The sequence below is a fragment of the Vicugna pacos genome, chromosome 1, assembly GCF_048564905.1.
Source record: "Vicugna pacos chromosome 1, VicPac4, whole genome shotgun sequence".
NCBI classification, from domain to species: domain Eukaryota; kingdom Metazoa; phylum Chordata; class Mammalia; order Artiodactyla; family Camelidae; genus Vicugna; species Vicugna pacos.
In genome coordinates this window covers 108,943,697-108,965,610 of record NC_132987.1, presented here as the reverse complement: position 1 = coordinate 108,965,610, position 21,914 = coordinate 108,943,697, and the positions used below count along the sequence as shown (strand labels likewise).

General features: G+C 40.2%; 1 protein-coding gene across 2 annotated transcripts in view; it reads left to right on the top strand.

Moving 5' to 3' along the window:
* The window catches only part of ADAMTS5 (ADAM metallopeptidase with thrombospondin type 1 motif 5), a 49,207-nt gene extending 29,046 nt beyond the window's left edge, over positions 1-20,161 (top strand). For both annotated transcript variants that reach the window (XM_072968058.1, XM_015248668.3), the window contains 5 exons: positions 3,352-3,635; positions 5,448-5,631; positions 5,999-6,174; positions 8,499-8,674; positions 13,459-20,161. In XM_072968058.1, the coding sequence (XP_072824159.1) occupies positions 3,352-3,635; positions 5,448-5,631; positions 5,999-6,174; positions 8,499-8,674; positions 13,459-14,026 (1,388 nt within the window). In that variant the 3' untranslated portion in view covers positions 14,027-20,161. The remainder of the gene's footprint in view (positions 1-3,351; positions 3,636-5,447; positions 5,632-5,998; positions 6,175-8,498; positions 8,675-13,458) is intronic.
* The last annotated feature ends 1,753 nt before the right edge of the window (positions 20,162-21,914 follow it).

Below are 21,914 nucleotides of genomic sequence, written 5' to 3'. Positions count from 1 at the left end.
TAAATGGTGCTAAAAGATTAATCAATTTCTTCTCTCACCCCTCCTCCCCAAATTGTACACCTTTTTTTCTGTAGATGGACAATGTCCATCCAACCCACTATTACTTAGATCTTAACTATTTCATATCATGAGGTTCAGAATCAGGATCTATACTGAGTTTTGTTGTTGCTGCTCCCTGGCACAAATCTGCCACTGGGTAGCAATCTCTGTACCTATTTTATCGCAAAAGGATATAATTCTATTTCAGGGTTAACCGAAACTAATGCCGCAACAAACCTCAATGTTGAAAACACTGAAGTGAAAAATCAATGGCAAATCTGAAAGAAATAATTTTATTTTCAGTGATAAAAGATCGTCTCCAGATAATCTCTGAGGGAAAACCATAGCACTGAGATAACTTTTTTTTTTTAAATAGTGAAGCAAATGTGGTATTCATGTTTAAAACATACTTTGCTGTTGAGCTCTGTAAAGAGATGCCACGTCTTGAAGTCTCCTTGTTGTAGGCTGATCGCAAATTGCATTACACCTTTCTTTTCCCTCATCATCGGCCAGTGAGGCAGAAAGAATCCCAGTGACCACATGTCCAGGGACAGGCAGTGAGTGATTTGGGCTGGAGATGATCAAGGTAGACCCAGGCCACGTGCACCCACACACGTTAAGGACTTCAGCTAATATTTAGTTACACAGTTTCACAGTCTGTGCTTTTCAGTAAAATTTAAAAAAAAAAGTTTCTTAAAACAGCACTTTTGAAGAACTGGAAAGCGTTCCTGCTGCCTCAGAGATTTGTTGACAGTTTTCTACCATCAGCAGATCTGCTAAGCGTTCCCTGGTTTATACAAGGTTCTTTTTTTATGGAGCAAGGAAGATAATGCTTTTCCTGGAGTTCTGAAGCGCCTCATCTCGTTTTATCTTCTAAACAAAGCTTAGTGAGCTTTCACTGTCATTCCTTCCTATTGCCTTGGTGTTGATGCTTTTCTTTTAACTTGATGTTTTTCTCCCAAAGTTCTCTTTGGCCGGATACTTATTTTTAATGCTTTTTCTGGCTGGCCTTAAGAAGCTTTACCTCTTCAAACGTTCTGGCTAAGAAGTTAAATAGAAACTTTTGCTCTTTATTCATTTTCATATAATGTCTCCATCACAGGTTGACAAATTTTAAGGCATTCATTTTGAAGAAACTTGAGTGTCGTTTTAAAACATTTGCAGTAGGCTGTGCTGACTTAAAATGTGCTGAATATTCCATGTCTCAGTGGAAAATAGGATTTAAATATGCTTTTTGTTTGTTGAATAAAAAGAATAACTTGAATACCTCTGAAACGTTGTTAAATATGGGAGTAGTCCCAACTAGGATTGTTTTGTGTATTTCTGGGTTCCCCTTATATCTCTGTGAGCTGATTTTACCCTTACAGTGTCACAGTGAGGAGAGAAATATTTCACAGATCTTGAAAATAAATGAGGGAGCAGTTAACTAACTTGGCCAAGCACTCAGCCATTTAGTGTTTTGCCAGAATTAGACTTTAGACCGGGTGTTTCTACCATGAGGCAAGCTATCTACCACTTAAAGGATCCTTCTACGTGCCTGCGCTGGAGCAATAAAATAAGAAATCTATCCACGTTGCTAGGCAGAGGCAGGATGGTATATGATGAGGAGGGCAGGCTCTGAGTGGAAAACCCTGACTGCCATGTGACTGACCTTGGGTAAGTGGTTCATCTTTATGTGCCTCAGTTTCTGAATCTAGAAACTAAAGAAAATAATAGAATCCACTTCATAGAGTTCTCATGAAGATTGAATAAGCTAATACATTTAAAGACCTGAAGGTAATGTAAGTGTGTAACAAATATTAGTTATTTTTAGCATCGTTCATAATCAGCATGTCAATTGTAAAATCAAATAAACAGAAAAATACAGGAACTGATGGGCAAAAAGCAAGCTCCCCTATGAAGAGAGAAAATTAATGGCGTTAACTCACTGGATAAGGACTCTTAAGGAAGCGTTTTGGGAGCACCTACTTGTTTGGGGAAGACACACTCCAAGGACCCACCACGTACCAGTTAAATTCAACAACTGACACAAAGGGAAGAAAATGGAAGAGATGAGTAAAAAAAAAGAAGGGCCTGATCCCAAGTTTTCAGAGGTGCTTTCTCCCACTGCTCCTTTATTCTGTGATGCTTGAAAGCTCTTTATTAAAATTCTTTCAGTCTAGGAGAAAGACTTTATCTAGTTTATTGGGAGTCCTTGAGAGGTAGATCTGGATCATTTTTCTATATTCCCAAAATCTAGTACGTTTGCTAGAACATTGTAGGTGCTAAGCACTTGCTTGTTGAATGAGTGCAAGGATGAACAAGGCATCGCCTTGTTTATTTTTTATAGAATTAATGAAAAGATGACATGGAAGAGTGCATGAAAAAGGGCTAAGATGGGGCAATGGGAAGTGGAGAACGGGGTATAGAAAGAGTGCAAGGACTCAAAGTTGTATACACTTTATTATTATTATTAATTATTATTTATTATTATATTCACTATCTCATTTTCTCTATGTCCAGCCCAGTTTCTTTTAGTCCCTCAGCACAATGGCTCTTTTCACAACCAATTATTATAAAATAATTTTATTTAATCAAACCACTGCCATCATTATGGATACCCTGAGCACATCATCCATTGGAAATCCGGGAGGGGGTTGACAAGCTCATGGAGGTGCCCAGCCTGGTTCCCCGTGGAGTCGCTTCTCCAGGACATCACACTGCAGATCTGTTTGGATGCATCATGTTTCAGCACCAACCCAGGTCTTGCATTTTCAGGGCCAATAATTTCAGAGATTTGAAATAGAAACACAGAACAGTGGTCAATCTTGGTTATTCCGTTACCCCCAAAAGTAAAGACCCCAGTTCTTGTCATACCTGAAAGATAAGTTTACAGTCGGGAGACGGTGCGTTGTGTAGTGAAAGATTTTTAAGATTTATTTAGAAAAAGGAAAGTGTACCTCCAAGAATGGGAGGTGGACTGATGTAAGGGGGAAAAGCAGCGGTCTTTGTCTCCCCTTCTCTTACACCCTCGCTTAGAGATGGTCTTTTAATTGATTGACATGATGCTTTGTCATGTTTGGCCCCTTTTGCGCATGTCTTTACCCCTGGTTTTTACAGAAAAACCCATGGCGGTGGGTTGGGGGGGAGGCTAAACCGCAAAGTTAATTATAATACAGTCGTGTTTTAACCAGTTTCTTGCTGGCACTCATTCAGAGGAAGTAAAGCCCCTTTATGCTTACGGGCATAACCCCATCTTCCGGACCACCCTCCCTCTCCTCCAGCTCTCTGCCCGGTGCCCCGACTTATCTAACCACCTAACACTTCTTCCAGGTAACTGTTTGCTAGACCTACCACGCAAGCAGATCCTGGGCCCCGAAGAACTCCCAGGACAGACCTACGACGCCAGCCAGCAGTGCAACCTGACGTTCGGGCCCGAGTACTCCGTGTGCCCCGGCATGGACGTCTGCGCACGCCTCTGGTGCGCCGTGGTGCGCCAGGGCCAGATGGTGTGTCTGACCAAAAAGCTGCCAGCCGTGGAGGGGACACCGTGTGGGAAAGGCAGGATCTGCCTTCAGGGCAAGTGTGTGGACAAAACCAAGAAAAAATATTATTCAGTAAGTGATTTTCTTGTCATGCAAAGCCTGGAGACCCAAGGTCTGAAGTCCATTCCTGGGACATACGTGGGGCCTGTCACCAGAAAGGCTTTATTCCCTAGTTAGAATATTTTTTCCTGGAGAGATCTAGATCTATACAGATTCCTCCTTTACCCACAGGAGCCAACCTCAGTCCTCAAATAGTGGAGAAAATACAGATCTCAGGCTATATACTGTAACAAAAACACAGAGCCCAGACTCTGTCAAATAGAGACCACAAGTAGGGCCCCAAATCACGGTTTGGGAGTTTACTTTTGACTTCTCTTAAATGTTATGGGAAAACACTTATTTAAATCGAGTAAGAAAATAGCTGTAGACCTGATCCTCACACATACTTGGTGAGCTCCAAAAGGGTCATGTTTTTCCCCTTAGAGTACACCTGCTCCAGGGAAACACCTCCTGCTGTTTCCAAACCAAAAAGTTCTTGTCCCCGAGGCACAGCGAGGCCAAAGAAACCAAAACATTGGAGTTTGGAGCAGAGAAAGGTTTGTTGCAGGGCCAAGCAACAATGGGTGGCTTGTGCTTGAAAAACCCAAACTCTCCACTGGTTTTTTGGGAGCAGGTTTCATAGGCAAAATTCAGGGAGAGGGCTGCAGGGTGTGTGACTTTGTTCTGATCGGCTGGTGGCGAGGTAGCGGAGCAGTGCTCCAGGGATCCTGTGCTCAGCCTGAAGTTGCCATCCTCCACCTGGGCGGGGCCTTAGTTCCTGCAGAAGAGCTCAAAAGATACTGTTATGGATACTCCTTGATGAGGTACCAGGATCCTGATTTAATGGCGACACTAGCCTTTCTTGACTGCTTCTCCTTGGACACAAAAGATTTATACCAGGGAGGACCCCACAGGGTCCTGCTTCGTTCACTGCCTCCCTGTGCACCCAGTCCAGCTTCAGGTCAGCCATCGCCAGCTTCGTTTTCAAGGCCCACACAAAGCGTTTGTTCCCTCTCACTCCATTTTCAAAGTCCCCAGGAGAGTGTTGCCATGTGTAGTTACCTCTGCCCTTCAAGACTGTCATACAACCGAGCATGCTCAGGTACCCTGGCCCAGGCAGCCAGAGGAAGTTCTTCAGGAATTCCCTGGGCAAAGGAGTTTCCAGTGTGCTTGCTTTTGGTCTCTCAGCTTCCTGCTGTAGTGTTTCCAGAGCAAGAGACCTGGGGTGTCATAGCAGGGCTCTTCATTCTCTGTGGTGTGGGTGCATGTGACAGGTGCACGTCAGTATCTGTCTGTTTCCTCTCTGTGGGGTATAATGAAGTCAAACCCAGGTCAGATACATTCATGCATGTGGCAGAGGGTCTGTCACAGATGGACATGTGATGTCCGCAAGGGGACCGCAGAACTTCAATGCCAAAGAGGGAGAAGAGATGTAAGCACCATCAGCTAATGCCTAAGTCGTGCAAAACCTTTAGCATCATACTGTTCGTTAAACACGCGAGATTAGAGTGTCTACAAAGTGGACTACAGTTCAGTGGTTATTAACGGAAATGCGCAGTATCAGAAGGCCATAAGTCACCCTTGCAGTGTGCTCAGAGCTTGGGGTGAAGTATTCAGCCTCTCTGCTGTGGAGAATGGAGAGGCAGACAAGGCGAGCTGCTCAGAACTGGAGCTGTGTTGTAATTCCAGAGCATCCAATACCTGTGACCATGTTAAACTCAGTGACAATGTAACTGTATCTGTGAGGAAGTTCCCTCTGAGTCATGGAATGCAAGCGATCTCCGAATGCATGTTTTGAATGCTTTCCTCCCTTCTGAGTTAAAATATCTTCTGTTTGTCTTTTAGACTTCAAGCCATGGCAACTGGGGGTCCTGGGGGTCCTGGGGCCAGTGCTCCCGCTCGTGCGGGGGAGGAGTACAGTTTGCCTATCGCCACTGCAATAACCCTGCGCCCAGAAACAACGGCCGCTACTGCACAGGGAAGAGGGCTGTCTACCGTTCCTGCAGCGTCATACCCTGCCCCGCTAATGGTACGCCGCTCCCGAGTGTCAGCAACCACCACGTGTCAGGTGTAGTTTGTATTCTACCAGTCATACATAGGGAGGCCGGAGAAATAGCCTATTCATCTTGTCTGCACATTTCTACCAGTGTGCAAACCAATAACAAATACATGAGTGATTTTTATAGTATTACTGTAAACAACTGAGGATTCAGAGCGTAGAAGGAAAATAATTACTGTTTTCGATTTCGATAAAAAATCTTCCAATGCTGGTGTGTTACGAGACTCTACAAAGAATAGTAAGTTAGCATTTTCTCCTTTAAAGTATTTAGATGGATAAGAATATATCTCAGTTTCAGAACAGATCGCGTAATAATGCGATACATTTGCTTTCTTAGGTAAATCTTTTCGCCATGAGCAGTGTGAGGCCAAAAATGGGTATCAGTCTGATGCCAAAGGAGTCAAAACATTTGTGGAATGGGTTCCCAAATACGCAGGCGTCCTGCCGGGAGACGTGTGCAAACTGACCTGCAGAGCTAAGGGCACCGGCTACTACGTGGTGTTTTCTCCAAAGGTAACTGCACACAGACTGCCACACACAGCAGGTGTCCTCGGTGGAGATTGTTTAAGAGAATGGGCCGTGCTCATACCAGATGTAAACAGTCATTATCTTTGGGTGGGGGCAGGATTTGGGGAGGTTTTTATTTTCATCTCTGTCGTTTCTATATTTTCAAACTTTATACAATGAATCAAAATCATTTTGTAAACATAACGAGTAAATGTTTTAACAACTATATTTGAAGAGCATGACTCTCTGTCAAGAAAGGTAAGAAGTGACCTTAACGTCAGAATAATATTTCCCAGGTACGTTTGTCAAGGGGACTAGGAGGCAAGGAAGCTTTCTGTTTTTCTCCCATGTAGTTAAGAATTCCTTTGTTGATTCATGAAGATAGATTTCAAGATCATCGTCTCTGACTTAGAATTTTAAATGTCTTGCATCTTTCATATGAATCAGTGTCCCTCTAGTTATACACATTATAACATGTGCATGTGACATTATCCCTTATTTTCCACAGAAGAGCATTTTCTAAATCACTTAAGTAATTCTCACAATCAACATTATGCAGCAGTTTAAAATATTGTTTATCTAATTTGCAGATAGGTGCTACATTTGAAACCACCTCTGTAAATTAGGCTTTCAGATATTTATTACATACTATTGAAAAATTAGTGAATGTCTAACTTACGTAACTTTTAAAATATTTTATCTTTTTATTGCAAAATAGTTTTTTTTTCCAGTTTTTATTTTATTATTTTATTTTATTTTTATTGAAGTACTGTCAGTTACAGTGTGCCAATCTTTGGTGTACAGCACAACGTCCCAGTCTTGCATATACATACATATATTCATTTTCATATTTTAGTGCAAAAGAATTCATTTTTATTTAAAATGGTATGGAGAAATAAAAGCAAAAATATTACTCGGAAATATAATCAGCTAGAGAGCTGTTAGTCTGCTGCAGTATACTCTACGTCAGTTTACACACAGATACACACACTTGTATCTTCACACACGTATGAAGTGTTTGATATACACACAAATACAAAATATGTGTGCTCATTTGTACGTATGGCTATATATGTTATTTGCATTTACCTACATGCACAAATCACAGAGTCCATTTACATACTGTTTTATAATGAGCTTTTAAAATATATACTAATTCTTTTATCCAAATATATTCAGTGCCTCCCAGTAACTACTTCTCTTTGACTTCCCCAGATTTCTGTTTTACATGAATTTGCCTCCATCTCAGCGTCTCACAGTTCGACACAATAGGAAATGCTTTCCAACCATTATGAGGTTGTGAATGTCAGACGTAGATTTTCAGTTTATTACTGTAATAACAATTATGCAACCAAGGATACCTGTGTCCTTGAGCCCACCCGTATTCTGCTCTCCGCATAAGTGACAGACCGTCCCATACATGAAGTGAAAGATGGACTCTGTCAATAAAAAGGCAAGACTGTTCCATAGGAGCTTATTGTGCACATGGAAATGGAGATCAGGACCCTGGGTCTCCTAATGTTACCCCACAAGGGGAAGGGAAATACCCCAGTTCTTGTCGTAACCAAAAGATAAGAATACAGATGGGAGATGGAACGTCATGTCGTGAAAGATTTTAAAGGATTTATTAGTAAAAGGAAAGTGCTCTTCTTCCAAGAACAGGAGGTGGGCTGATCCAAGGGGGAAAAGCAGCGGTCCCTGCCTGCCCTTTCTCTTACACCCTCGCTTAGAGATGGTCTTTTGACTGATTGACAGCTCTTGCCCCTGGAGTGCTCAGTCATGTTTGTCCCCTCCACGCATGTCCTTACTCGTGATGTACACAGGAAAACCCACAGAGGGGGCCTAAACTGCAATGCTAATTATATTACAGCGAACACTGGGTCATGTCAGTTAGGTCCTTGTCGGATTCTAAGCGGTTTCTTGCTGCCACTCATTTAGAGAAAGTAAAGCCCCTTTATGCTGGAGGCGGGCATTACACCATCATCCGGGCCATCCTCGCTCTCCTCCACCTGTCTGCCCGGTGCCCCCGCTTCTCTGCCTACTCAACACTAACACATTCGGAATTAAGCTCAAGAGAGAAAGGGCATAATAACCCAGGTCTATCCCAGTTCTTTCTGCCAATACGTCAAGGATTTGTCAGTCAATACTCCTATTATAGAACTAGGGGTGTTTTGGGGTCTTTTTTCTTTTCAATTTTTTGTTTAGTTTTCAGTGTACTATCTCTTCCAATCAAATTTAAAACTTCCAAATTAGAACTTGCTGTTTTATCAAAGAAACCACATTCACAAGCACAGGCATTTCCCACGGCTGACGTGTTTCCCATTGTTCAGGTGACTGATGGGACCGAATGCAGGCCGTACAGTAATTCTGTCTGCGTCCGGGGAAAGTGTGTGCGGACCGGCTGCGACGGCATCATTGGCTCGAAGCTGCAGTATGACAAGTGTGGAGTGTGTGGTGGAGACAACTCCAGCTGTACAAAGATTGTTGGAACCTTCAATAAGAAAAGGTAATGAGAGAGAACAGTTGTCCTTATCTGACCTCACCAAGGCTTTAGACTCTTGCAAAATTGATTAAGGAGGACTCACGTTACATCATAAGCTATCTGTAGGAGGGGGTCTGTCTAGCTCAGCTCTAGGAAGACATTATGAATGGGAGAAGGGAAGGAGAGGAGATAAAAAAAAAAGCTCTGGATGCCGACTGGACACTCATGGCACCTCTGGAAGCAGGTTAACTGCAACGGCCATGGGGTCAATGTTTTACAAATTGTGGAAAAAGTCTGTGACGTTCCACTTTGGCAGTATCTTGCAGATCTATTATTCCTGAAATATGATTTAGGAAAGGATGGCTTGGTTCCATCTTAACTACTTTCTTTCACAAATAAATTCTTCTTTGGTTGTCTTTTTCTGGAGAGAACATTTCTCATGGCAAAATGTACGTTATCTGCAGTGGTGTAGTGGCAGTCCCGTTTTATAGTGAATTATCCTGGTTCATGTCGATGAAGAGTCATGTCTGTTTCCTGCTTCCCCTCCTGGTCTTTGATTACACACTTGCTTTAACTATGTGAGTTTATAAAGTACCAATTGCCGGCATGAAATACTCTGCTATCAGCTAGGGTGGCCGGGTCGGCTAAAGAGTCTGTTGAAATGCAGCACCGTTTTTCCTCTTCGCCAGATCACTCCTGTGCTGAGTGGTTTTGGTCGGGTGCATCTGCACTCCTGATGTGTGTGCTGTGTTGTCTTTGTGGAGGGGAGTATGCAAACTGAGTCAACAATAAGGACTTAGTAAAACAACTGCATGCCATGTGAATGTAAAAAAAAACTAGAAATGATCTTCCGTATGATTGAAAAAAAAGGTATGGCTGGAGAATGTATTCTGAATTAAAATATGCATTGCTAAAGCCTATTTGCTGGTGATAGAATGATTGTTCATCAAATTGCGTTGGGCCGTCTAGGTCAAAAATCCTACAAGTCCAATTATACGTTGCATTTGAACGTACTTCAGAGATGCATGGCACCTTAGAAATGATCGATCTAACCTTTTGTTTTATAAATGAGGGAACTCCGACTCTGACAGTTCAAGAATCTCCCAGTTTTACGTGGCTGATGAGTGCGGGAGTAGAGGCTGTAGCTTAGGTCATAGGAATACGATGCACAGGCCATTTGTGAAAAAGACAGGAAAAAAAAAAAAAGGAAGGGAAAGAAAGAAAAGAACCAAATGAGAAATACCATAATTTTTAAAATAAGTGATAGCTTATGTACTATATAATATGCAGTCTTCCTACATAAACTTCTAAACCTCTTTTTATAATGCTTAATTTAGCATTTTAGGGTTTCTGAGTTTACAACAAATATCTGCACATTTGATGTCGCAGGAAAAGGTGAGGAGATTCAGGAGAGCAGCAAGGGGTACACAGCATAGCTGCTTGCAGATTGGTTTTAGCAAGATTGTATTATGTGGTACAAATGACCTGTGTGAGTAACCCAGATTAATGTGTGATGGATAAAAGAGAACATTGACCTTGGAGCTGGAATGTTTGCAGTCAAGCTCTGGCTCAGTAATTCACTAGCCATGTGGTCTTTGCAGAGTCACTTAACTTCTTTACTCTTAAGCATTCTTGAGAGTAGAATGGAAATACGAGTAGTTATCTTTCAAATTAATCTTGCTGTGTAGGTCAAGTGAAATAATGCATGTTAAACTATTTCCTTAAGTTCAAACTTCTTCGCAAATATGATCCAATTTTAATTCACGGCTCCCTCAATATTCTTCACGTCAGTAAATGGCAACTCAGTCCTTCTTCTGCGTCGGCCCAAAACTTTGCAGTCATCTTTCACACTCTATTTTCTCTCACACGCCCCCTCGATCCATCAGCAAGTCCTGTCAGTCCTTCCTCCAACATAGCTCCAGAATCTGGGTGCCCCTCACCACCACGAGCACTGCCACCCCAATCCAGTGGTCATCGTTTCTTGCCTGGACCAATCCAGCCATCTTCCCAGGGGTTTCCCAGCTCCTTACCTCTTCACAAAGCAGAGAGAGCCATCACCTCATTCCCTACATCATTCCTTGGCTCTGTGTCCTCTGACGGCTATCATCTCGCTTCGAGTCAGTGTCCAAGACTGTTCTATAACCTATGAGAGGCTAAAAAATTGGCCCCTGCCCTGCTCTGGGTCCCTTCTATGCTGTCGCCTTCTCTTGCCCTGTTCTCAGAATCTGGACTTCCCAGCTTCCTAACACTCCTCCAACAGGGCAAGCAAGAGCATGTGGACTGTTTTCTCTGCCTGGAGCAAACCTTTTTTACAGTTAACAAGCAATGCTTCTAGAATTCCTTCAGCTGTCTGTTAAGTGTCACCACCACCCCCCAGGCGGTGGTTTCCCTAAATGAATCGGAGGATCTCTCCCCGATCCTCCTCATTCCTCTCTCTTACTCTGCTCTGCTTCTTCACAGCTCTTACCAGTAGATAATTTGTGGGTCTCACTCCCCCCGCTAGGATGTTACTTCCATGGTGGCCTGCTTAGTATGTATTCCTTCGTGGCAGGTACTGTTCTTTGTATGGTAGGGAGAGCCCTGAACAAGAGAAGAGTCCCTTGCCCTGCCAGCCGTACATCAGATCTCAGTTGTAGGAGAACAACCGCATTCATTCATGGTAGCCAAGGAAGCTGGTTAATGTCCAGAGTTTAAATGCTACCAGGCAGGATGCAAAGAAAATGAATGAGCACAAAGGGAATCCTATTTCACTAAAGCACCAAGAAATCTGGGCTCTAGTCCTCAGACTTCCCAGTGCCTGGGAAGCTCAGTTTGCAGACCTGCCGCAGAGCTGACAGTTCCCACTGATTCTCGTGAGTATGAGACAGTCTCTAAGACAAGGATTTAAGAAAAAGAAAAATGCTCTCCTGTCTGAGTCCCTTACCCTTCATTCTTTATTTTCTTTATACTCTGGTATCATTTAAACTCTGAACATCACCAGAACTTATTTCCATTTAACTGTGACAAAATACAGCTGGCGGAGGATAGGGTTTCGTGCCTGGAGGTGTGGGAAAAGGAGCACAAAGTGGGAGGCAAGAGGCCCGGCCCTGCTGCTCCTTAGCTCTCCAGGGACCCTGCGCACGTGCTTTACTGTATCTCCACTTGTGTACATAAGATGGAATGTTTTCTCCTGGCTTTGTTTGAAACCATTGTTGAAGCATCTCATCTCAATATTAGATATTAAAAAAAAAAACAATCCTGTGACAGAATCGAATCCAACGTGTATTACAAAAATAAAAGTGACTCAAATTCAACATCGTCAGCATTGCGCCTTTTCGCTTCAACACAGTAGGAAGCTCTGACACCTGTCTGGCAGTCACTGTAGGTCAGATGTCCAATAGGAAAGGTCCTTCCCTGGGGACCAGTCTCCTCTCCAATTCCGAGGAAATGCTCGAGCGGGGGAAACAGACTTGGATGTTCGGTCTGTGAATCAGTTACCCCATAGTCTCTAACCCCAAGTAAGAATTTGAAAGTATATAATTAAATTTCACACACATCCATCAAACTGCACAAGCAAAGTATTTCTTTCTATTTAAATAACTAGGAAAAAGGAGGGTGTAACTCAACGGTGGAGTGAGTGCCTCGCATGTACGAGGCCCTAGGTTCAATCCTCAGTGCCTCCACTAAAATAAATAAATAAATAAACCTAAGTACCCCCCTAAAAAAAAGTTTTAAAGTAATAAATAAATAAATAAATAAATAAATGGAAAACAAAATACACAGTTACCTTACTATGAAATTACTTATACAGGCAAAGATTTTGGCAAAAGATGACTCCTTCTCAGTCCCTTGGTGCTGAATCAATGCTTCCGCCCTGATGTTTTATGCAAGTTTATTCCTATCAGAGATATTGAAGCCTTTGCCCATTTTCCTGAGCAGATGATGGATCACTAGAGAGCTATCTCATTCATCGCTCACCATAAAGCCTCACTCAATCTGTCATAACTCTTTACAGGCCCTAAGCATTTGGGGAAACTTGCTAAGGCATTAAAGATTCTGTATTGTTTTCTTCTGATGATACTAGTAAGCCATGGTTACCCAGTTACAGAATGTTATGTTCCATTTTCTGCCCCAGGAAATCCAGAGTTCAAGTCAAAATGGAATCAGAGCCTCTACCCTGTCTCTAGTCCAACAAATAATTAAATCCATGGTTCCCCAGCTAGTCTGCATGTGTGGAACAACGTGAGGAACTCTGAGAGCACTGCTGCCCATGACCCGTCCTGAAAAGTGGGATTTGACTGCCCCTGTGTCTGAGGATCTAAATTTGTAGGCTTTGGAATTTTTTAAAGATACTCATGTGATCTCAATGTGCAAACAAGTTTGAGAAATGTCACCAATTTCTATGCGATTAACTGAGGGTAGATTTTTATTGGTTTGTGTTTATGTGTGTCCCATTTTGTGCCAGAAGGAATCTTAGGTAGCTTTGTAAAGATGAAAGGGCTTGATAAAGATGTGTGATTTTTCTGTAAATCTTTACATAAAGGTAGTATAAATTTTTAAAACAAAGGCAGGTTGCTAACATTGTCTTAACTTTGAACATTATAATGCAAAGTTATACAACATGATAGTCCAACTGCAATTCTATTTTGTTATAAGAAAATTAATTTTGGAAGCCAGTTTTAAACTAATCTCTTTCATACATTAAAACTTTGTATTAAGATAAGGTGAGACTTTTAGAGAATTTCTGTTGATCTAGTTATTGTTTACTTATTTTTCCTTCCTCCCATTTCTCTCTGTGTCTCCTCCCCTGCGGATATTTCTGCTTCCAGTAAGGGTTACACTGACGTTGTGAGGATCCCCGAAGGGGCAACTCACATAAAAGTCCGACAGTTCAAAGCCAAAGACCAGACTAGATTCACTGCCTACTTAGCCCTGAAGAGGAAAAACGGTGAGTATCTTATCAATGGAAAGTACATGATCTCCACTTCAGAAACCATCATAGACATCAACGGAACAGTCATGAACTACAGCGGTTGGAGCCACAGGGATGACTTCCTGCATGGAATGGGCTACGCGGCCACGAGGGAAATACTCATTGTGCAGATCCTTGCAACAGACCCAACTAAAGCATTAGATGTCCGTTACAGTTTTTTTGTTCCCAAGAAGTCCACTCAAAAAGTAAACTCTGTCACCAGCCACAGCAGCAATCAGGTAGGATCGCACACTCCGCAGCTGCAGTGGGTGACGGGCCCTTGGCTTGCCTGTTCTAGAACCTGTGACATGGGCTGGCACACCAGGACGGTGCAGTGCCAGGATGGAAACCGGAAGTTAGCCAAGGGATGCCTTCTCTCTCAGAGGCCTTCTGCATTTAAGCAGTGTTTGCTCAAGAAATGTTAGCCTGTGGTTATGAGCTGATACAGAGATAACTGGGTTGATTTTTCACTGATACGGTCCTGGTGAACAGAGGTCAACCTAGAGCACAGAGTCACACTTCAGTGTCATTAGCAACAGGAGTCCAATCATGGGCAGAATCTGCTCTCAGCGACCAAATGAAGATGTGCACTGCTTCACAGGACAGTGGTGACCTTGGAATAGAGAAAACCTTGGGAGTACTGAACATCCCCTGGACCTACAAGAATGCAAAAACACTGATGAATGTAGAATCAGGGGACATTGGAAGCTGGCAGAGCAGTCTTCCCCTTGTCACCTACCTCTTATGGAATGTCTTCAAAGGCATCATAGTCATTTTGATGCATATTACACAGTAGCTTATTTTTACTGTTTGTAAATACATTCTTTCTTGGTATGTCACTTTATATCACTTGGTTCTATTAAAAAATATATATATATATATATTTCTATAAAAAAGTGTTTGACCAAAGTAGGTCTGCAGCTATTTCAACTCCTTCCAGTTTCCAGAAAGAGCTGTGGATGTTTTACTGGAAATTAAGAACTTGCTGCTGTTTTAAAGAGATTTACTATACTTTCAGACTACAGGAGATACAATTTTCGTCAAAAACCATTTTGACAGCATCTTCTGAGAAATTCTGAAAAGAAAAAGGATCTCCGTGTATCTAGTCACTGAAATATATACAGGGGTCCATTTATTTAAATCTTTGACTGCCTGTATTTTTTCAGGCAGCCAGCCAAATTAATGCATAATGAGGAGGTAGAAGTAGTGTGTGCGTGTGTATGTTGTCTGTATTCAAGAGCCTAAAAAATAGTTTCCTTCTGTTGGGATCTAAAACAAAGAGAAAAAACACCCTCCACCATATTTCTAAGTTATATCTTTACCACTGCGTTCTCTTTCTGTAGCTCCCATCTGATATTGCACAATGTGTAGTACACGTACAAACACACAGCAAAGAGTTTTCTATCACCTTCAACACTGGTATACCTCTTACCAGCAAGCCTTTAAAATGCATTTTTGTTTTCGCTTGTTTGTTTTGTTCAAGGGTCTTATAGTAACTACTATGTTTTATACTTCTTGTTGACTTAGCTTAATAGGAATAGTAAAGATCACTTGGTAACTAGCCACATCTAGACGTGGTTATTGTTAATGTGGCTAGTGCAAAAAAAAGTGGTTAATATTAACAAGACTGTTTCCACACCATAGGCAATAATTTCTTGCATCTTTTTAATCTAAGTATACTGATACTGTACTTAAGATTTTTCCCAATTAGAAGGCATTTGGTTGTGCCAAGAAGTGTTTGAGTGATGAAATGTGATAATTTTTGCAATTTGCTTTTATTTCCATAGCCTGTCTAGTAGGTTGTAAGTTGGAATAGTTAGACGTGGAAAATTTTTACAATCATTTGCATAACAGTCTCATAGACAGGAGACCTCATCCCTCTATCCCACAGCTGAGAAAATCTAACGTATTTCATTTCATTGGTTTTGCTTTTTCTTTGTGAAATATCACAAAGCTATTTGTTTTTATAAAAGTTTATAATTATCATACCAAATGTGCCTATTGTTAAAGACTTGCGTATAAGTATATTAGGGAACTATTATTTGAGTTCCCCTAAGCTCATGAGAGTTTATTTTTATTATATGATATTTTTAATATAAAAGGATTATGTAATTGATCCTGCTGAAGCACATTCATTTCAGTAGGCCAAGGAAATGGATGTCTCACTAAGTATTTTCTTAAGAAATCGTTTGGTAAAACAAAGAATTGTTTTACAAAACTGTTAATCATCCTTTGGATTTTCATAGGCTGACTTTGCTTTAGATGTGGTCCTTTTTTCTTAATAAATGATCAACTACAGAAAGGAGGCCTATACAAGACTGGTCCCCTCCATTTGACAGAGGTCACCAGATACCAGGCACTAGGAGCAAAGCTGTTCATATCAGTCAGAAAAGATAAAAATAAAAATCACACTGACCATTTGACTGTGCAGAGAAAATTAATGGAAAAGCCAACCTTACTGTTTCCAGTATTCAAAATAACTTGAATCAAGTAATTCCACTATGACAAAATTAATGTTTATCTTTTGCAGTATAGTGACAGCAACATTAAATAATCATTGAAAAGCAAACTTTTGCAGTATAGTGACAGCAACATTAAATAATCATTGAAAAGCAAACATGATTGTCTCCTACTCTGCTTCTCCAGACTGTATTTATAGATTTTTTAATATGAGTTATCAGTGATTCACTTTTTCCCCAAATAATGAAGTTTTACACTTCTCATGGGAACAGTCCCGGAGACCTTAGGACAAGAAACCAGTATTCCATGCTTTCAAGGAATTTTCTTTAGGTTTCTTTTTTTGTATGGGTATCAATAGATTGACTAATGAAATGTATGTCTAAACTCCTGAGAAAATACATAGACTGGAAACTGAAGTTCAGAGATAATGGAGTGTTTGGCAGACATAGAGAAAGATAAGCAAAGGGAAAATCCTATATAATGTAAAATAATTTAGCCCAGTTTCACTCTGGATTATACTTTTTACCTTTCCATAGTTACATCTTAAACCACGAGCCTAGGATTCAGGATGTGAGGGGCTATTTCCTCAAAAAAAAGTGTCTGAAAATGCTCAGGTTAGTAAAAATCTAATCTCACTCACAAAACTAAACACTTCAGATTGAGTTTCATTATACACAAAGAGAGCCTAGAAGAAAATAGCATTTATTTCTTCTAGAACAGAAAAGGTCAAATGAAGCCCCATCTTGTTGTTTGGAAGTTTAAGGCCATTGTTTTAATTTATTCAAAAAATTTAGCTTCCTCTGCCTTCCTGTGGAAACAGTTTTAGTGCATTAAGAATGAAGGGATTAATCACAAACAAAAAAGTTGCAGCACTGAAAAAAGAAGTAATTTATTGTCTTTGCAACTGGTATGTGAATTTGTGTGATAAAATTATTTATTCTTATTTAACAAAAATATGTGCAAATTCTTCTATATTTAAAATGTTTTGCTATTGTCCTACTTTTTAATTTATGCTTCATGTTTGTGTATAAAGTACACTTTGTGAGTTTACATGATATACAGCACTGGTTGCTTTTGTATTTTTTTTACAGAAAGCTTTCTGTGTGAAACAGGTGTATGTGTGTATATTTCTCATGTGTTCTTATGATACTATCCTTGTCCTTTCTAAGGAAGTTTTTAACTTAATCTTTCATGACTAGTAGTGTTCATTACTTGTAAGTTACATTAATAGGTCTTTGGGTTCCATTGAATGCTAACTTTTCCAAGTCACAGATAAGAAAAACACGTACTCAACCAACTGAGGTCTAGAAGTGTCCCATAGAAGCTAAGACTCAGCTCAGAACCAGGTCCATGCACTTCACTGATAAACTTGGACAAGGAGCTGTTGATACATCATGACCTCCGAGTGACAGCAACAATGTAAAACTAAATATTGTCTTTTGCTGCTTTAGAAACACTCCTTACAATGACTATCATTTAGTCTCTAGTATCTTTAAGGTTCTACAGATGAGAGTAAACAAACTGGATTTAATTATTCAAATGTCTGTAGTCATAACTGTTTCTACAAGTATGGGATGTCCACTGATACAGTGTGACTTTTTACTGCTACAAATTACTCTCATGGAGAGATAATAGGACTTGGGAAAAGCAGGGACCCCTCTGATCACACCAGCTTGCCCCTGACTGTGATTTCACTGTCTGATCACAGCAATAGGGCAAAGCACCTTTGGATACACAACTGATCAGATTAACTTCTGGCTCTGAAGTTCCTCCCATTGACTCCTTCCTTAGTAACAAGGTCATTGTAGTGGTTTACGTGGGGACAGCAGCCAGATTCAAAGAAGTTCAGGACTTGTGCTATGGCTTGGAGTTCACTTTTTGTGAAATTAGATTGAATTCAATCATGACTGAATTTTGCTAATTGTTTTTGGCTGAGTGAAGTCTCATTGGCACGACTGGTCACTATTACTAATCTATGTATAGTTAAACTGAGGCCATAAAAATACCTAATTTTTTTTTAACATTTCGGAGCCACAAAATAAATGAATGACCTTGAGGACAGAAATGGTCATCCAAAGAACCAAATGCACAGTCAAGGTGATCTGTCACTTAGACACCCAGAATAGGAACTTGCATGTTTCCTCTATTTTTTTTCTTCACTTGCCAACAACATGTAGTTCTAGATGGTCGAATAGGTAGATCAACTTAGCTCACTAGCCCACTGAAAAAATACAGTGTTTTAGTTCCTTGTTGACATCAACTACAGAAATGACTTCTTAAGTTATATCACATGAAACACATCACTCTATACTGCATAATTGTGTATTCTAGTCAATTAATGTATGAGAGCATATTGGAACACCAACCCATGCATTAGTGAGCTAGAAAATGGGAATGTATGTAGCATTCAGATCAGAAAACCATTCGATCTGTCACATATCTTCCTGGCGCCACGATATCATAATTCTCAATGCAGATTTTGTAGAAAAAATAAAGGAACGTGTTGTTAGAAAATGTTGGTTTTAAAAGGGAATAGAGCTGAAATGTACATATTTGTTAACTCAGTTAATTGCACCCTCAATTTCCTAGCACTAACAATAAGTTTGCCGTCTGTGGTCCTTATCTCATAGCTCCACCGCCTGGTCCATGTGCACAGACATAGGTCAGATGAAAAAACAAATAACAATGGCCCATCATCCTATAAGGCACTGCCACATCAGAGTGACCCAAGGCCAGCACTGTGAGGAAAACTGTGATTTGTAAATAAAACCGAACATTTTTTTTCCTTTGGCACGTTACAATTTACAATTGTAAATTTATCAAGGTGCTAACATCCTCAGTGACCAACTGTCAAATGTGATATTTCAGACTTACTGTTTTATTATACACGAGTTTTCAATTTGCAAGAAAGAATGCCAAGTGTTTTGTCAAGTTTGGGCACACCTTGAAACTCAAAATTTGGGAAACTGTATCTAGCGGTCATTCAGATCAGCAGTGTTTAGTGACATAAGCTACATGTACGCTGAGGATGTTTAAGGTGACATCAAACTTGAAGAGCATCAGGTTGAAGCAGCAGACTTTAAATGAGTCACGTTCCATCACTTACTAAGCCATTAGTCATGTTCCGTCGCTTACTAAGCCATCAGCATCCCTTTCAAACAAACTTGTTTGTTTCTTATACGCAAACGCCTGTGTATATTTAGCCTGATTTTGTTTAAGCTTTGCAATATTTTATGTCCCTGGTAAACACTTGGCCACTATATCTCCATCTTTTCTGTAATAATTTGCAGCATATTAGAAGCCTTTCAACCCATACAGAGTATATTTACAATAGAGTATCATACTGTGTGTGACTTTGTGAAACTAGACTTTAGATTAAGAAATTTATATTGTCTCTGGGTGGTATTGTTGCATTACACGCTCCAGCATGACATAAATGTAGGACTTGACAAATACTGCTTACATTTTAGTATGACGCATTAATCAGAGGAAATCACGCACATGCTTTGTAAATAGAGCAGATAACTAAACAGATTGCGGAAATGTGTTCCACTTACTCTAGGCCGTGGCATGAATATTTGATTTCTATATTAGAGTCTGGGAGTCAAATCAGATAATAAGCCTAAATAGGTAGAACTGAGATTTTTAAATCTTGAAAGATGCTTTCTATCGATAGAGAAAAATACTGAGAATTTACATGCCAGACACAAGCGATATAAGCTGCTTTTCACCCTCAATTTTTCAGGAATGATGGCTTTTTTCAGTCGATATAATGCAGCTGAAAAACCAAAAATATCTCTTGGAAAATTAAGATGGGTCTTGTTTAAAATGTGTCTTCAGCTTTGGCAAATTTCAAACCCAAATCGACTGTTGAAAGCATTCTTGTGTCTTGTAGCTTGCACTCCACAACACTGCCCTCTGGCATCCAGGTAAACCACTTGAACTGAATCGTTTGGGACCTATACTGTAATATTTTTCATTAAGGAACAATATCCTATTTTGTAAAGCATTTCCCTGTGTGTGACTTTAAACTGTAAAATTAAACATTGGCTTTGTGATTTCAATGGGCATAATAAATGTAAATTGTAAACTAGGTTAAAGTATGTACTGCATATAATATGTTTTAGAGTTGGAAACTGTTGTCCATTTATTTTTAATTTTCTCATAACAGCAGTAGGAGCAAGCCAAGTCTTAATGAAACCCTAGGCTCACTATAATTTCTATCATCTCTCATCCACTTTGGCACAAACAATTAATACTTTCCTTAAATTATTATGGAACCATTGCTTCAAGTTCTTCTTACCAAACCATCATTCCCTAAATCTGTCTAGCATTGAACTTCTGATGTTAAATTAGAAGCAGCAAGCAATGTAATCTACCTGCTTCATCCTTACTTCGTAAAAGATAAACACATCCTAGATATAAAATTAAAGAGCCAAGATAATAATGCACGCATGGAAATTCAAAAAGAATTGACACCAGCAAAAGCCTATGTATTTGCTAACAAATTTAGAGTATCAGGATTCCAAAGGACATTCATTCCTTCTAAACCTGAAATCATTAGTGTTTTGTGTACATGGCAAACATTGAATTTCTTTCTCCTATCAAATAATATTTCAGAACTGTACCTTAAACTTTCTTCTTGGTAGGCTGTAAACTTTTGAAATAATTGAAAACACTTACATGTTTGAAAGCATGATACATCATAATTTGGCTAAAATATGTTGAACATCTCTTTGGGTCAGGCCTTGGGATAAACACCTTTACATTCTCCCAAGTGTTTTTCTCCAACAACCCTCGTGACATTGGTCATCAGACCCCAACATTGCAGATGACAATCGCATCGTAATAACTAATGGTCATCTAGCTGTCACCAAGTTCCAGGCACTGTTATAAGCACTTTAGATATTTATTATCAATTGTTGGCTTCTTGTAGCCCCAGGAATCTTAAATCTATACGGACTGTGAGTCTGAGGGAGGGACTGCAGAGTGGATGGAGGAGGGTGTGAGACGGGGGAAGTGAGGGGGAGGGATTAGATGCCCTAATATGTGGGTGGTTAAAGCAAGAGTGACCTTAAAATTCCAATTAAAATGGCATGAAAACTGGCGAAGTGGACAAGCCATGAGAGTAGAGACAAGAGCTCAGAGTGTACAAAGAACTATTGTCTAAGGAGAGAGAACTTGATTTAGAAAACTAGTAAATGGCTGGGAAAGGTTAAAAAACAAAAATACTCTTCAGTATTTAACCTTAAAATTTCCTTCACTGGTGACAATGTGCTGATTCAGGCAAGGTCGAAGGTGTAAAAATTGTCCTGGGGGTAGTTTTTAGATTAGCAGTAGAGTGAACAAAGATGGTTAGAAATTAAACAATAGACATTTGAAAAATCCAACCATCTTTAGTTCCTAGATTCTGTGGGGGTCTTTCTTAGTGTATTATTGTTTTATCTGATGAGGTAAACTCATTTTTCCCCCAGAATGTAAGATTATATGTCTTAATGTAGACACAAGCAAGGGAGAATAGCTCTGTTTTTCCCAATTTCTTCCATGTTCACCTCAGAGGTAAAGAGAATTGAATCCCAGAATGATTCACCAACTGGGGCAGGTCCCGCAGATGGAGAACGTTAAGAAACAATCCCAGGACCTCACTCTAACATGAATTCATTAACTTTGCCATAATATTGACCTCTCTTCTTACCTCTGCATGTCCATAGCACTCTGCCACCCTATTTCAGCTCTCATTGGAGTTTGCCTTGAATTGGAGTTACAGACCTTTTGTTGTTATTATTTACTATTAAAAACATCTAAATCTTGGAAAGCAGGAAAATTTCTTAATCACTTAGAAGTAGACTCATT